The sequence below is a fragment of the Molossus molossus genome, unplaced genomic scaffold, assembly GCF_014108415.1.
Source record: "Molossus molossus isolate mMolMol1 unplaced genomic scaffold, mMolMol1.p scaffold_m16_p_5, whole genome shotgun sequence".
In the NCBI taxonomy this organism is placed as follows: domain Eukaryota; kingdom Metazoa; phylum Chordata; class Mammalia; order Chiroptera; family Molossidae; genus Molossus; species Molossus molossus.
The window spans coordinates 5806264-5823174 of record NW_023425388.1 but is presented as its reverse complement, the minus strand read 5'-3'; the positions used below and the strand labels follow the sequence as shown (position 1 = coordinate 5823174).

Sequence of the window (16911 nt, the reverse complement as noted above, 5' to 3'; positions counted from 1 at the left end):
AGAACCCAGCTGTGTGTGTGTGTGTGTGTGTGTGTGTGTGTGTGTGTCTGCACTGACCTCTGGGCCAGAAATCAGTCTCTCTGGCTCGCCTGGGGGTGGGGGAAGGTGGGGTGTAGCAGGCTGGGGCCAGTCCAGAAACAGAAACCACAGCAATTATTTTCACAGAGGATTTGATAGAGATAGTTGTAACTGGTAGAACAGAAAGGGCAAAGGGCTACACGTGTTGTGCAGGAGGCCCCTCCCAGCAGCCCAGCCCCGGCCCCAAGCAGCTGACACGGGATCAGAGAGAGGAGGTTGGGTGGTTGGGTTCGGAGAAGGGGCGTGCAGGGTCGGTGATGAGGCTTGCTGGGAGGGATGGGAAACCACAGTGTGGATGTCATGGGGGATGGAGAGCCGCTGGTTCCGCTTCCCTCCGCCCAGTCTCCTTGGCAGCAGCGTCCAGTAGGAGCCACCGGCTGAGCAGGACGTGAGTTCCAGAGCCACCGCCCGGCATCACAGGGCCCAGCACACAGGGTGGGTTGGAGCTGAAGCCTGGATCTGAACAACAGGAGGTCCTTTCTCGGGGGCCCAAGGGCTTCATCCCGAAGCTGGGCTCTCTGCGCCGCTTTCTTCTGGGTCGGGCTTAGCCCTGCACTTGCACTTCGACAGGTGCCCCCCGACGGGCTGGCGATCCCGATTCACACGCCGTGTCACTGGTGGCACCTGAAATGGAGATGGCCACCCGGGGCTTAGTGCTCGCTGTCATTTCAAAGCAGAAAAGAGCGACTTCAAGTTTGCGGCTCCGAGGGACTAACTGTCCGTATCCAGAAGCAACGGAGAGGGTATTTTTGGAAGGAGTTTCAGGGTTGGTGTTGTTGCTTCAGATCTGTTTTCTTCAGAGTTGATTAGAATCGGAAGGATTGGAAATGCTGCAGCCTGTGTCTGTGTCCAGGAGGCCAGGAAATCAGGCGAGGAAATTGGCAAAGTGCCGATTTTAACCTTTTACTTTAATAAGACTTGATTTTTAGCCCTGGCCAGTTTGGCTCAGCGGTTAGAGCGTTGGCCTGCGGTCTGGAGAGACCCGGGTTCGGTTCCCGCTAAGGGCACGTACCTTGGTTGCAGTTTGTCCCCGGCCCTGGTTGGGTCATGTGGGTAGCGACCACTCGATGTGTCCCTTTCACATCGATGTTTCTCTCTCTCCCTCCCACTCTATCTGAACAAACGATCAAAAAATGTCCTCAGGTGAGGATAAAAAAAAAAAAATGTTAATAAGACTTGATTTTTTTTTTTTTATTACATTAAGTTCTGATAATACAGGCTTGAAAGGTTTGAAAAGACAAATCCTAAGCGTGCAGCTCAATGAATTCACAAGGTGACCGAGCCTGTGGACCTGCCACCACGTGAAGCACGCAGGCGTCCCTCCCTGGCATGGCCGCCACCTTCCCCGAGGCAGCCTCCCTCCCAAGATGGTCTTATCGGTTTTGAACATTAAGGTGAGACTTGGAGGTTGTCCAGGTGAAGAGGGAAGTCGGTGCACAGAAGGTGAGGCGACCAGAGCAGAACGGCAAGTGCAGGGGATGGAGGCCCCTGGGGCCAGCCACACGCCCGCATTTCTGTCCTCGCTGTCCCTCTGTCTCACACTGTCTGTCTCTCAGTCGAGCCTTTTACACCATCTCTCTCACGCTTGCTGTCTCTTTCTCTGGGAGGTTGTACAGGTGACAGACCCACTTCTTACCTGTGCCCCTGGAGGCACTGAGATTTAAATGGAATGGCATGTAAAGTGTTTGTTTCAGCTACTCCACAGTTCGTTGAAATCTCACCCTGCCTGCTCTCTGTGCCCTTTCTTTGTCTTGTGGGTCTGTGTTACAGAAAGGTCCTGGGCCCTGGCCAGTGTGGCTCAGTTGGTTGAGCATCATCTCGTGCACCAAAAGGTCACTGGTTCGATTCCTGATCAGGGTACATGCCTGCTTGTGGGCTTGATCCCCAGGAGGGGTCATGCAGGAGGCAGGCCCTGCCCTAGCTGATTTGGCTCAGCGGTTGGAACATCAGGTGGGTCCATGGACCCGAGAGTCATGGGTTCAATTCTGGGCACCTACCTTGGTTATGGGTCAGTCCCCGGCCCTGGTGGGGTTGTGCGGGAGGCAGCTAGTCGATGTGTCTCTCTCAGGTGGATGTCTCTCTCTCTCTCTGTCTCTCCTTCCTTCCCTTCCTCCAACTCTGGCTGAAGTACTCCTGGGTGAGGATTTTTTTTAAAAAAGTCCTTTGCCCTCATGTGGGGCCCTTAGGGCAGGCAGAGGCCTGAAGGTCAGTGGCCAGGTCAACTAAAGTCCTGGGGTTGGCTTAGAGGGTTTTCCTGCTCCTTGGCCTCTTTGTCTTTATTCACCGTCCTGGTCAGTCACATCTCCTGCATCCGAGTTGAGCTCATGGGAGTGTTCCCGACTCTCACCCTGGGCAGGGCCACTGTCCTCACACTTCCCTGGGTGGCCCTGGCTTCCCACTGCTTATACGTGGCTTATCGGGGTGGGATCTCAGGTGGTGGCTCTCAGTGGCCTCAGCAGTAACCTTCCTGGGATGGGCTGGGGGCCAGGCCTGAGGTCTAAAGCAGGGTTCGAGGAGCCAGACACGAGGAGGCATGTGTGGTGTGTGTGTCAGATTCAGCGTGTCCTCATCAAGCCCTGCGCTGTGTCAGGATTTGCAAAAGGAACGACCACTCCTGGACTCTTCATGTCACGAGCGAAGACCTGTCACCGTTAGCTTGTGTAGATGTCCAGGCCACAGAGACATAGCCTTCTCTTCTCTTCCACTAAAGAAGAGCTCCTGAAAGAATCTTTTTCTCGACTTTCAGTCAAGGTGGCGGCGGAGGTAACGCAGTCTCGCCTCCTCCCACAACCACCTCGAAATGGCAACTAAACTACAGAACAGCCATCATTCAGGACCAGCTGACATCGAACTGAATGGAAGTCCTACAACTACAACATTAAAGAAGCAGCCACATGGAGACTGGTAGGAGGGCAGAGGTGCGGACAGGCTGGTCCCACCAACGTGTCGGATAAAAACCAGGAGTGAGGCCTCGGCTGGGAGGATCCTCCTTCAGGAGCAAGGGGTCCCCATCCCACATCAAGCCCTTAGCTCAGGGTTCCAGTGCCAGGAGGAAAAGTCCCCGTAACTCCTGGCTGTAAAGACCAGTGGGAACTGAGGCTGAAGGAGGCTGAGGCTTCTGGAGTCCCAGACAGCTCCTCTTAAAGGGCCCGCACACGAACTCACTTCCTCCAGGCTCAAGCATGGGGCAGGCAGCTTGAAAGGCACCAGAGACATACGGGGAAGAACTGAGTTGTTTGGCATCTAGGTGAGGGCTGGAGAGGCAGCTTTCTCCCGGGACAGACACGCCGGCTGAGGCCCTTGTTCCCTGGGTGAGCCCTCATGGGGCAGGCAGACTCCTGCCATATCTGGACTCCAGCAACCTGGCTCACACTGTTTGCCCTGCCCTGGTGATTCCCTGAGGCCCTGCCCCACCCAAACTCTTTCCGGTGGCTTTACCATAGGATTGGCCTGTCTTGGCTCCTGCTTCAGAGTTTTCTAAATTCTCTCAAACAAGCAGCATCTGGCCTCAACAAGCCCCGTACCTCTTTCTAAGTGGCCCAGGCCTGGCACTAGAAGCAGCCAGCCTTGGTTCACAGCTTGGCTTTGCCTGGGCACCTCCAAGCCCAATACAAGAAGCAGCCATCTGCAGATCACTTTGTAGCTTATACCGGGTGGCCCTGGGTAGAACACAGGCAGTGGCTGACCTTGTCCCAGAGTCAGTACACCCAGTGGACACCTTCAGACCACATCGAAGCACTATCACCCAACCACTTCCACAAATGATACACTCAAGGAATGGGCACAGTGGGTACCAGAGCCCTGCTGATAAGTCTTACTGTGTGTGGTGGCCCCTGCACAGCTGCTCCTCCAAGGTAGTCAGTGGGCACAGCCAATCCCTGCAGCTGATCATTCTGAGTAAATCCTTCCCATTGATGTGCCAATAGCAATCAAGACTCAATTACGACAGAAGGGTATACAATCCACACAAGGGGTGCACCTTGAGGGCCCAGCTGGGGTGATCAGGGAGGCTGTGCCACTGGACCCTACAGGACACTTACTGCAATAGGCCACCCTACAAAGCCTAGGAGACATAGCAGCTCTACCTAATACATAGAAACAAACACAGGGAGGCAGCCAACATGAGGAGACAAAGAAACATGTCTTGAATGAAAGAACAGAACAAAACTCCAGGAAAAGAATTAAATGAAACAGAGATAAGCAATCTAACAGATACAGAGTTCAAAACACTGGTTATAAGGATGCTCAAAGAACTTACTGAAGAGCTCAAGAGCATAAAAAAGGACCAGTCAGAAATAAAGGATGCACTAACTGAAATAAAGAATAATTTACAGTCCTGGCTGGTTTGGCTCAGCAGTTGGAGCATCGGCCTGCAGACCAGAGAGTCCCGGGTTTGGTTCCCGCTAGGGGCACGTACCCCCCAAAAATATATAATTTACAGGGAATCAATAGCAGAGTAGGTAAAGCCAAGAAGCAAACCATCTATTTGAAATATAAGAAAGCAAAAAACACCCAATCAGAACAGCAAAAAGAAAAAGAATCCCAAAAAATGAGGACGGTATAAGGAGCCTCTGGTATAACTTCAAGCGTACCAACATTTGCATCATGGGAGTGCCAGAAGGAGAAGAGAGAGAGTAAGAAATTGAAAACCTATTTGAAAAAACAGTGACAGAAAACTTCCCTAACTTGGTGAAAGAAACAGACATACAAGTCCAGGAAGCACAGAAAGTCCCAAACGAGATGAACCCAAAGAGACCCACATCAAGACACATCATAATAAAAATGCAAAAGGTTCAAGACAAAGAGAGAATCTTAAAAGCAGCAAGAGAAAAGCAGTTCGTTACCTACAAAGGAGCTTCCATAAGACTGTCAGCTGATTTCTCAAAAGAAACTTTGCAGGTCAGGAGGGAGTGAGTGGCAAGAAATATTCAAAGTGATGAAAAGCAAGGACCTACAACCAAGATTACACTATCCTGCAAAGCTGTCATTTAGAATCGATGGACATAGAAAGAGTTTTCCAGACAAGAAAAAGCTAAAGGAATTCAACACCAAACCAATATTATATGAAATGTAAATACATATTTATAAACTATTGAATCTACAAAAAGCGAACAAAGCAAAACAGAAACAGACTCATAGATACAGAGAACTTTTTGTTGGTTACCAGGTGGGAGGGGAGTTGGGTGGTTGGGTGAAAAAGGTGAATGGATTAAGAAGTACAAATTGATTGTTAGACTGAGAAACCTCAAAGGGAAGGGGGGAGGTGGAGTGATAAGAGATAAACCAAATAACTCATATGCACATATGCATAACCAATGGACTCAGACAGTAGTGTGGAGAAGGCAGGAGCTGGGTGGGAGTAGGGAGGAGGGGTCAGTGGGGGGAAAATGGGGGGGTGTCTGTAGTACACTCAACAATAAAGATAAATTACAAAAAGAAAAAGAGCTCCTGCCCTGGCTGGGTAGCTCAGTGGGTTAGAGCACCGTCTGGATACACTCAGGTTGTGGGTTCGATCTCTGATCAGAGCACATACAAGTATCAACCAGTAAATGTATGGGTGGGTGGATCGGTGGAATAGATGTTTTTCTCTCTCTAAAAACCAATACATTAAAAAAAAAAAAAAGAGCTCCTGCCTTTTATGAACTTAGCTTTGGATGCAGACAGCTTAACTTGACTGCAGTCACCTGCTTTGTGTGCTATAAATAAACTATCTCACAAAAGTTGTGTTGTGGTTCCCATGGCAACAGAGCTCCTTCCCCTTCCCCCTTCAGAAAGGTTCCTCCTGGCCCTGAGGCCGCTGAGCCCCAGTGGCCAGAGGACCCCTGCCAAGGCCAGTGTGAGATCCCACTCTGTCTGTGAGCTGGTGTGTGGCTGTGACTGTTCTCAGGGGACCCTCGGCCCTGGACTGGGCGCCCTTCTCCCCAGCAGACACGGGCTTGAACAGACGGTGCCTCACAGGTTTCTTTGCCAGCTCAATGCGGTGGGATTTCCAGAAGTGATTTGAAGGCCCTGAGTCCCAGCTGGTGGCAAGTGGCCTTCTTACCTCAGCCCTTCGTGGTTGCTTCCCAACACGTTTCCTATACAAAGGAGTGAACAAAGCCCATCGCCTGGCACAGATGCCCCAGAGTGCGGACATGGAGCCGGCCTCGGGGAGAGCCGCCTGGTCCCTGCACCTGGGGCCTGGCATGCGCTGGCTCCCCTCTTCCAGGCTGGCCCCAGGCCTGGGTTGTGCGCCTGCTGCACATGACCGCAAGCCCACAGCTCTTACACCTGGTCCTTCTCTGTCTGTCTTGCAGGTTCTGGGGTTTGAGATTGATGCTGTGAACTCTGTCCAGTTTTCAAACCACACAGGTAAGGCACTGGTCAGCCGAGTGTAGGCATGGGAAATGGCCTTTAGAAATCTGGGGTTTTGTCCTCCCATCTGACGGGCAGGGAAACAGCGCCGGAGGGGTTACCACCTGCAGAGGCCACTCTGAACGTGGAGGGCTGGGGTCTCCTGTCTGCGGTGTGGACTGCCTTCTGAGTCTCAGCGCGGGGCTTTGGGCTGCCTGACCTTGGCAGGTGGTGTCACCAGGAAGGACGGTGCCTGAGTTTCCTCCTTTGTAAAACAAGGACGGTGGTCCTAGCACCTTCTCCAGGGCTCTGCCATCCTTTGTACACGAGTATGTTCATGCCACTCATGATGCCATGGCCGCGAGGAGGGTCCCACATACTGCAGGTGGGCGTGTGGGTGGACCCCGATTTTCCCTATTAGAGACTGGTGCCTGGGAGAACACAGTGCATGGACTTCAGGGGTTTCTGGACCCAGCCTTGAAATGGAATTGCTGGCTGACGGTGTGAGAGGGTCAGTGCCCTTAGGAGGCCCTGCTCCCTGCTCCCTGCTCCCCACGCTCCCTGCTCCCCACGCTGCCCACACTCCCCGCCACCGCAGAGGCAGGAGGACAAAGCTTCCTTGGTTCTTGGAAGTGCCCCCATGGCCTCTTCTGAGACTGCGCGGAGCCGGGAGGAAGGTCCGGGTGCAGAAGCCCAGCCTGCCTGGCAGAGCTCCCCGGAATCCGCGGGCAGCGGCTCTTCTTGGCCCTCGGGAAGCATTTCTGGTAACTCTCTTGGGCGCAGTTTTCCTGGAAGGGAAGGGGGGTCACACGTCATGAACGAGGAGGGAAGAGCTCCATGTGGGCTTGGATGACAAGGCTGTAGTTCTCGCTGAAAGTCCTTTTCTGCTTTTCCTCTGCCAAGTGTGCTGGGCGCCCTGAAATCTGGAGAAGTCCCAAAAAGCTTGAGTTGGTCCAGCAAACTTCCCTGAGTCTCACATTTTTGTTGTTTTATTTTGTTTTTGTTAATCCCTACCTGAGGATATTCTCTCCATTGCGTTTCTGAGAGAGTGGGAAGGAGGGAGGGGGGAGAGACGGAGAGAGAGGGAGAGGGAGAGACATCCATGTGAGAGACACATCGACTGGTTGCCTCCTGCACTCACTCTGACCAGGGCTAGAGATTGAACCTGCAACCCAGCTACATGCCCTTGACTGGAATCAAACCCGTGACTCTGGTCTGCAGGTCGATGCTCTAACCGCTGAGCCAAACCAGCCAGGGCTTTACTGGCTGTTTTAACTACCCTCCCTTTTTTTCTTTCTTTTGTTTTGTTTTGTTTTATCCTCACCCGAGGACATTTTTCCATTTTTTGTTCAGATAGAATGGGAGGGGGGGAGAGAGAGAGAGAGAGAAACATCGACGTGAAAGGGACACATCGAGTGGCTGCCACCCACATGACCAACCAGGGCCGGGGACAAACTGCAACTGAGGTACGTGCCCTTAGTGGGAACCGAACCCGGGTCTCTCTGGACCGCAGGCCAACGCGCTAACCGCTGAGCCAAACCGGCCAGGGCTCTAGGGCTCTTTTTCTTTACTTTTTTAAATTCTCACCTGAGGATATTCTATTTGTGTTCAGATAGAGCGGGAGGGAAAGAGAGAGGGAAAGAGCAAGAAACATCGATGTGAGAGAGACACATGGACCGGTTACCTCCCGCACAACCCCAACCAGGGCCAGGGCCGCACTGCACCCGAGGTGCGTGCCCTTGACTGGACTGAACCCTGGACTCACCGCTCCGCGGTCCCACACGCCAACCGCTGAGCCAGACTTGCCAGGGCTCCTTTTTCCTTTTTTCCTCCAATTTGTATTCATTTATTTTTGTTACAGATGCTTCTCCTTTCCCCCCCCCCCCAGACCTCCTCCTCCCCATCCTATCCCCCCCACCCCTTCCTTTCTCTTTTTTTAAAGTAAATAAGCCAAACTGGCTTGGACACTAAATGGTGAAATTAAACTTATTGGTGAGTGTTATATTGCGCCCTAATGACATTAGTTCAATATAAACAGAGATTGGGTTCAGAAGGTCCTGCTGCCCTTTGCACCAGATTCCAGGGCGAGGGGAGGGGCTTCAGGGCCTTCAGGGGACTGGCTCCTTCTGGGCTCTGGGGACCTTCTCAGGTGGCGGTGGACTGGCTGTACTGAAGGACCTGAAACAAGGGGCCTCTGCCGGCCCCAGGAGGGATGGATGAAGAACAGACCAGTGTGCCCTGGCCGGTTGGGCTCAGCGGTTGGCGCGTCGGCCTGCGGTCCAGAGAGACCCGGGTTCGGTTCCCGCTAAGGGCACGTACCTCGGTTGCAGTTTGTCCCCGGCCCTGGTTGGGTCACGTGGGTGGCAACCACTCGATGTGTCCCTTTCACGTCCATGTTTCTCTCTCTCTCTCTCTCTCTCCCTCCCACTCTATCTGAACAAAGTATCGAAAAATGTCCTCGGGTGAGGATAAAAAAAAGAACAGACCAGTGTGCCTGGGAGCCCATGCAGTTGTGGGCAGGGTTAGGGCCAGGACAGGGGCTTCCCTCCCAGTAGGGTACCCCTCTGGTTCCTGGGAGGGCCTCTTCACCCATAGAGAAGAGTCCCCTGCCCCCAACGCAGCCTTCTCCTGGGGCCTGCCTGGAGAGGGGATCCCTTAGGCAGCTCCCACTGTGGGTGAGTTTGAGCACCCTCTCTGTGCACCTGAAGAAGACCTACCAGGGTAGGCCTTCCCAAGGCCATCACTGTGGCTCAGGTGTCAACCTTCGACCTGGAGTAGCCAGGGGAGGCCTCACTGTGCCTCGAACCCATGCACCTTTCCCCCCATCTCTCCCCCTTCACCCCTGCCCACACTCTGCTGCTCAGAAGAGAGGCTTTCCTGTGGCAGTGTGGCACGTGGCACCTGGCACTGGAGAGGCCACAGCAGCGAGTGGTTAGCACCTGTGGCCACGTGGCCCCCCTACACCCTAGGAGCGGGTCATATTGCCGGCTCTGAGTATAGGATGCCCACGGTCAGTTCTGTCCTGGAATTTGGACATAAAACTACTTGATATTTTTACTTTTGTTTTTTTAAAGGGCTGGAGACACTTTATCATTGTTATTATTTTTCACCACATTTCCCTGCAGCAGGCATCTCCCAACGCCAGCAGGAAAGACTTGCTGCAGGAGCTGTGTGTGGGCTCAGCAAACTTGTCCCCATTGCGAGTGTCCTTGTCCAGCACTGGGCTTCTCCAGCCGCCTGGCAACAGCCTCTCTGATTTGTTATTCCCACCATGCACTGCTCCTGTGTGCTAAGTGCTGGCTCATGCCAGCCTCGAGTTCAGCCACATGCTGTCTGCGCCTTGCTCGACAGGCGGCGCTGCAGCTCCTGTGCGGACACCCCAGCAATGCGTTATGGGCCCCATAGTCCTGCTAGCTGTGATCTTCAAAAAAAAAACCTTAAGACATTTATAGCCCTGGCCAGCGTCACTCAATGGTCAGAGTTGGCCCGCGGACCAAAGTGTTGAGGGTTCGATTCCTGTTCAAGGGAATGTACCTGGGTTGCAGGTTTGATCCCGGCCCTGGTCAGGGTGCACACGGGAGGCAACCAATTGATGTGTCTTTCTCACATCGATGTTTCTCTCTCTCTTACTCTCCCTCCCTCCCTTCCACTCTCTCTAAAAAATCACTAGGAAAATATTCTCAGGTAAGGCTTAACAACAGAACAGATGTTTACGTACTAGAGCATGAGTTCACCCATTTATGTGTATAGTGCAATGTTCTTTAGTATAGTCACAGTAATGTAACTATCACCACTATATTTCTGCCACATTTTTGTGCTCCAGTGAGGTAACCGGACCGGTTAGGAATCCCTCCCATTCCCCCTCCCCCCAACCACCAGTCTACTTTTTATCTATGGATTTGCCCATCATGGACTTTCATATCAATGGAATCAGATGATATGTAGCTTTTTTTTTTTTATCCTCACCTGAGGGCATTTTTCCATTTTTTGTTCAGACAGAGTGGGAGGGAGAGAGAGAAACATCGACGTGAAGGGACACATCGAGTGGCTGCCACCCTCATGACCCAACCAGGGCCAGGGACAAACTGCAACCGAGGTACATGCCCTTAGCGGGAACCAAACCCGGGTCTCTCTGGACCGCAGGCCGACGCTCTACCGCTGAGCCAAACCGGCCAGGGCTGATATGTGGATTTTAATGACTGGCTTCTTTCAACTGAGCCCAATGTTTTCAATGTTCATGCGTGTTGTAACACGTATCAGAACTTCATTTTTTTGTTTTTTATCCTCACCCGAGGACTTTTTTTTTTCATTTATCTTCAGATAAAGCAGGAGGGAGAGAGGGAGGAAGAGAGAGAGAGAAATATGGACTGGAGAGAAGCACATTGAGTGGCTGCCACCCACACGACCCAACGAGGGCCGGGGACAAACTGCAACCGAGGTACATGCCCTTAGCGGGAACCGAACCCGGGTCCCTCCGGACCACAGGGCAACGCTCTCACCACTGAGCAAAACCGGCCAGGACTTTTTTTTTTTTTTTTTTTATGGCTGAATAATAGTCTACTTTATGTGTCTGCCACATTTTGTTATCCACGCGTCCACTGGTGGCCATTGAGGTTTATGAGTCATGTCACTATGGACACGTGTCCTCACATGTTTTTGTGGGCACTTTTTTTGTTTCCTCCAGTGTATACCTAGGAGTAGAATTGCTGGACCAGATAGTAACTCTGTGTTCAATCTTTTAAAGACTGTTTTCCAAATGGGCTGCGTCATTTTGTATCCCCACCAGAGGTGTGCGAGGGCTCCAGTTTCTCCGCATCCCGCCAATGACACCTGTTACTGTCTTTCTTATTCTCGTCGTCTTCGTGGGTGTGAGGTGGCGCCTCACTGTGAATTGAGTCTAAAATAACTCCTAATGTTGAGGCCAGAGATCCTGGCTTCCCGGGCGAGGCGCATCCTGGCGCAGGGCTGGCACCTTCCTGTGAAGGGCCAGGGAGTAGTACTAGTTGAGGCTTTTGCACCTTCTGGGCCATTTGAAGCCTGGAGCCACCAGAGACAGTGTGGGTATTCCGTGAAGCCGAAACTTGACTTATGGAAACTGGACGTGGAATTTCATGGAATTTTCACTAGTCATACAGTATTTTTTTCAACCATTTAAGAATGTGAACTCTGCTCTTAGCTTGTAGTCTCTACACAAACATAGGGCTTGGCCTAAGGGCAGTTTGCTGACCTCTGCTCGAGATCAGTGTTTGTCACATTTGTGGGTGTCTAAGAATGGCCTGGGGCCTTGTTGAAACTAAGTGCTGCCCCTCTCCCCTAGATTCTGACTCAGCAGATCTGGTGGGCCTGAGAATCCGCCTTTCAGACCAGCCCCAGGTAGTACCTGGGTGCCAGTCTCAGAGACCTCGCGATGGATAAGGAGGGTCTGTAGTCATCACGAAAGATGGATGAGTTTGGGGTAGGGAGGCTTTGGGGGCTGAAAGGGGTCGGGGTAACAATAGCAGGGGGTGGGATAGCCCCAGTGTTCCTGTTCCTGGGGCAGACCGCCACTGTGCCAGGGACCCAGGACCACCCCCAGGTTCGGCAGTTCACTGGGGGGGCTTCCAGGACTCAGCGTGTCGTATGCTCAGGGCTCTGATTTCTGACAGCGGAAGCCCGCAGCCTGTTGGAAGCAGGTCTGGCGGAGAGGCCGGGCTCCGTCGTGGTGCCCTGTGTTTGAGGCCTGGTGGGGGGCTGTGTCTCACCTTCGTCACTGCCTGTCATAGGCTGGATTGTGTCCCCGCAATTCATGTGTTGAAGCCCTGGCCCCCGGCCTCTTGGAGAGCGACTGTATTTGGAGATGGGGTCTTTAGAGAGGTGTGTGAAGTGAAATGAGGTCCTTGGAACGAGTCCTAGTCCACAGTGACAGTCATCCCCATAAGAAGAGGAGATCAGGACACAGGCAGGCACAGAGGGACAACCGTGTTTGGGCCCAGGAAGAAGACGGTGTCTGAAAGCCCAGGAGAGAGGCTTTGTGGGGAACCAGCCCTGCCCACGCCTTGATGTCAGCCTCCAGCCTCCAGCACTGTTGTTGCCACCAGTCTGTGGCACTTTGTCACAGCAGGCCCAGGACAGGGACACACCACGTGTGCAATGGACATCAACCAACCCGGGTGGCACACGGTGTGGAAACCGAGGGGCAGGAAGGAGCAGTTTCCCCACCCCGGGCCCGAGCATGTTGGAGGCTCCTGCCCGGGACGCAGCCAGAGGCTGCCAGCTCCCAGTGGGCTTGGCTGCAATGGGCAGCCCTGCGCTGGGGGCTCACTGGACGCTCCCTGCCTGGCCCTCCTGGCCCCGAGGGTACAGTGACGGGTCAGTCACACTCACCTCCTGGTTTAGTTTGCGCTGGTGTCCCCCCAGAGCACACAGACATGAGTTTGCCCCAGCTGGACGTCCCAGCCTGGGGTCCACCTGGAGGGTTGTAGGGCAACTCCCGCGTTTTTTACTTACGTCTTGGAAGCACACCGTTTGGAGGGCCTCCCCTGCCATCCAGGACACCAGGAGGAGTTCTCACGGGTGAAGTGTGGGGCGTCCATGGTGTGGCCCCACCCCTGGTGAACGGGGAGCCATGGGCCTGCCCCCGTCCGAGCCTCTTGTGGGTGGGGTCCCCATGGTAGGCGAGTCCACCCAGGATGCCATGCATCTGTCTGCCTGCACCTGAGTCCCTGTCAGGCTGAGAGCAGGGTGAGCGCCCGGGCCCGTTTGGCTCTTGGTCACGATTTGATCCACAACTGACTTTGGCTGCATCTCAGCCTTGGGGAGGAGGGTGGGCTGGGGTGTGACAGCCCTACTGCCAGGGAGCTCAGGTGATGCTCTTCAAACAATGCAGCCTGGGTGGGGAAACAGGCCCAGTAGAAGTTGGCAGAGCAAGTGACTATGATGTGGGACATTCCCAGTGTCCCCATAAAGACAGGGAGAAGTTAGACAGTTGTGTGGGCCAGTGTGTCCCTTTTTAAAAAATTTTTTTTCTTTATTGATTTTAGAGAGAGAGGAAGGGAAAGGGAGAGACAGAAACATCAATGAGAGAGAACATTGACCGGCTGCCTCCTGCATGCCCCCCGCTGGGGATCGGGCCCCCCACTGGGGATCGGGCCCACCACCCAGGTATGTGCCCTGACTGGGAATCGAACCAGCGACCTCTTGGTGCATGGGTCCACACTCAACCACTGAGCCATACCGGCCAGGCCAGTGTGTCCCTTTCAAAATGTCCCTCTCTGCATCCTGTCAGTGTGACACGGGTGTCCACGGGCCAGCCTGGAGAACTGACACCCTCCTCGCTTGGACTAATTCCACAGGGAACTGGCAGTCGGAGGTGTGACCCCTGGTGTCAGTAATAACCACAGACAGTATCAGGGCCAGGTGTGTTATCAGGGGCACTTTGAGGCTGCCTGTCACCCACAGGGGTCAGGGGCACCCACCGAGCCACTGCCTGGGCGGTCTCAGTCAGCCCTTGGGGAGGGGACCGTCCACAGCGTCATGGAGATTTTCTGGGCTGCATCAGCTCTCAGGTGAAGTGTCCCACCTGTGTGCCAAGCCCTGAGTGCCCTGTTTTCCCCCAGGCTACGCACACTGGAAGGGTCAAGTGCTGAACTCAGATGAGCTCCATGAGGTGTACGAAGGTCTGAAGCTGAACAATGTGAATAAGTATGACTACGTGCTCACGGGTAAGGGTCCTGGGAGCCTTGCTCCAGCTGGGGTGGGCCCGGGGTCCCAGAGCGCCCCGGCCCCGCCCTGCCTCCTTCAGCGCCGGCTGGTGCGTGCCACCGAGAACTCAGTCCTGTCCGTGCCAAGTCACACTTCTGGGACCACAGTGGGGTTGCAGCACGCAAGAGGTGGGGTCAGTGGGGTGTTGCGTAGGGGTCGGGGTGAAAACACCCAAGTAAGCAACGCATTGCCACCTGGGACGTTGGTCTTATTCACACATACCGTTGGTTATAAAAAAAAAGAAAGAAAGAAAAAGTACCTGTTTGTATTTACATATGTGGTTAAAAGTGAATGTGCTCGTTATTGAAATGGACAGGACAGAGGAACATCCCATGTACACCTGTCACCTGTGGTTTCTTCCTTTCTTTAAAAACTCGGCGTTTCTTCTGAAAGTACCCGGGACCGTCGCGGGCTGCCTTTGTTGGGGGACAGTTGGTCTTCACCCTGGCCGCAGAATGGTTTTGACGATGCTTCTCTTTCCCTCGGCCACAGTGGGTTGCTGTGAGCCTTTAGTTTTGAGGGGCCTGCTCTTCCTCCCACAGGGTACATGAGGGACAAGTCCTTCCTGGCCATGGTGGTGGACATCGTGCAGGAGCTGAAGCAGCAGAACTCCCAGCTGGTGTACGGTAGGTGCTGGGCTGTCACCTGCTGGGGCGGGGTCCCCTGGGGGCCTGTGACTTCACGGTCCACCTCCCAGCCTGTGAGCCTGTGAGCGCTGAATCGGCCAGGTCTCCGGAGAAAGGTGAGCACTCAGGGGCTAGAAGCATCTTCACCGTGAACCTGGCGTCTGTGCGGGGCCAGCAGATTGTAAATAAACTGTATCCGTGTCAGTTGCAGAGGCCGGGCTGCCAGTCACTGCCGCTGGGGGGTGTGGGGCGGGCACCCAGGGTGGCCCGGTGGGAACGGGAAACGCCAGGTCATGAGTACGTGAGGGTGGAGCCCACGCTCTGCCAAGCTTTTCGGTGCAGGCAAAGCTTAACCCCGAACGCCCCGTGCGAGGCTCTTTGCTCTCCAGCTGCAGCTTTTGCTGATGAAACGCCCTTTGTGTCTCCCGCAGTGTGTGACCCGGTGATGGGCGACAAGTGGGACGGCGAAGGCTCTATGGTTAGTCATTTCATGCATGTGGAAATGTAGTGCGCACAGCTGTTGCCCTCAGTCCAAAGCGGGGCGTGGACACCGCGAGCCACTGCTGGGGGCGGTGGCAGGGCCCCGGCCGGAGGAGGCAGGGCCCGAGAGTCGGGAGCTCAGAGCCACACGTGGCCAAAAGCAGCCACTTTGCAAACCAACGGACGTGGCTGTTTTCTAATAAAGTTTCACGTATGGACAGATTTTAATTTCCTGTCGTTTCCAGGTGTCACAAAGTGTTACTCTTCTTTTTTACTTTTTCCCTAGTCATTAAAAAATGTTAAAATTGCCCTGAGCCCATGAGCTGTACACAGACAGGCAGTGGGACGGGTAGTGGGCTTACTGTCCCTGCGTGGGACCGGGTGGGCGATGATGTGAAGATGACGTGGCAGGACACCCTGGTGTGCTCATCCTTGGCCTTCATGGGAGGAGCTCTCCCAGCCCCCCCCCCGGGACCTCCTGCAGCCCTTGGGGTCACCACGCGCTGCCCGTGTCCATGGTCGGGGAGCCCAGTCTCCACATGGGGTCCCCGAGCCTGGACTCTCCGGGGTTTCCTCTCCTCCTCTGTGTGCGTCAGCCTGTGTCCCTGTCTCCTTTTTCTCAGTACGTTCCGGAGGATCTCCTTCCTGTTTATAAAGAAAAGGTCGTGCCGGTTGCAGACATCATAACCCCCAACCAGTTCGAGGCTGAGTAAGTGATCAGAAGTGCTTGGCCGGAGTGGCTCAGAGGTTAGAGCGTCGGCCCTCGGTCGCTGGCTCAGTTTCTGGTCCTGGGCATGTCCCTGGGTTTAGGTTCGTCCCCGCCCCAGTCGAGGTCCTGTGGGAGGCAACCAATCAATGTGTCTCTCTCACATCAGTGTTTCTCTCTCCCCCTCCCTCCCGCTCCCTCCCACTCTGTCTGAAAATCCATGGAAAAATATCCTCCGGTGAGGATTAACAACAACAACAACAACAACAAAAAGCCCCAGACCTCCCTGGGAGAGGACAGAGACCGCAGGAAGTGTCCTCACGTCCCCTCTGGGGCTTGCGCTCAGCGTCTCAGAAGGTCCTGCCTCAGGGGAGCGGACATCTGGCATCAGGGTGGGGGCATGACATCCCTGAGTCAAGGAGCCCCCTGCCCCCTGCATGTCAGGGTGATAAGGGGCCCCAGCCCAACATGGCTTCTTTCTAGCCGTCAGCGGTAGTAGGTAGTTCTTGTACCCTGACTCTCCATAGTGACCATGCTGACCCCAGCTGTTTTCCTGAACCAGAAGGAGCCTGGGGGATGGAAAAGGGGAAGAGGTGCTCTGGCCACAGGCCACAAGGTAGGGACAGTCCATGCCAGCTGACGCAGGCAGTCACCCCAGAGCTCTGAACCCCACACCCCAGATCTCTGTGTGAGGTTAAAGGTGTGTGCAGCCCTCTGCCCCGTGTGGAGTTTCAAAGGGCCCTTCTCGGATTGCACGGCCCCACCTCCTGCCTTGATGAACAGGCACCAGGAGCGTAAGGGGCGTTGCCTGGTGCTGTGGGTGTGCAGCTGAGCACCCAAGTGGTGGAAGTCCGGCTCTGCTGACCATCAGCTTGGTCCCTGTCTCTGAGGCCACTCTTTTTTTTTTATTCTTCACCTCAGGATATTTTTCCATTGATTTTTTCTTTC

The 16911-nt window shown here is 54.2% G+C and overlaps 1 protein-coding gene across 4 annotated transcripts in view; it reads left to right on the top strand.

Moving 5' to 3' along the window:
• Positions 1–16911, top strand: part of PDXK (pyridoxal kinase) — a 38461-nt gene that overhangs the window by 10040 nt on the left and 11510 nt on the right. For all 4 annotated transcript variants that reach the window (XM_036242594.1, XM_036242593.1, XM_036242595.1 and 1 more), the window contains exons 2-6: positions 6375–6429; positions 14007–14111; positions 14694–14777; positions 15209–15255; positions 15881–15966. In XM_036242594.1, the coding sequence (XP_036098487.1) occupies positions 6375–6429; positions 14007–14111; positions 14694–14777; positions 15209–15255; positions 15881–15966 (377 nt within the window). The remainder of the gene's footprint in view (positions 1–6374; positions 6430–14006; positions 14112–14693; positions 14778–15208; positions 15256–15880; positions 15967–16911) is intronic.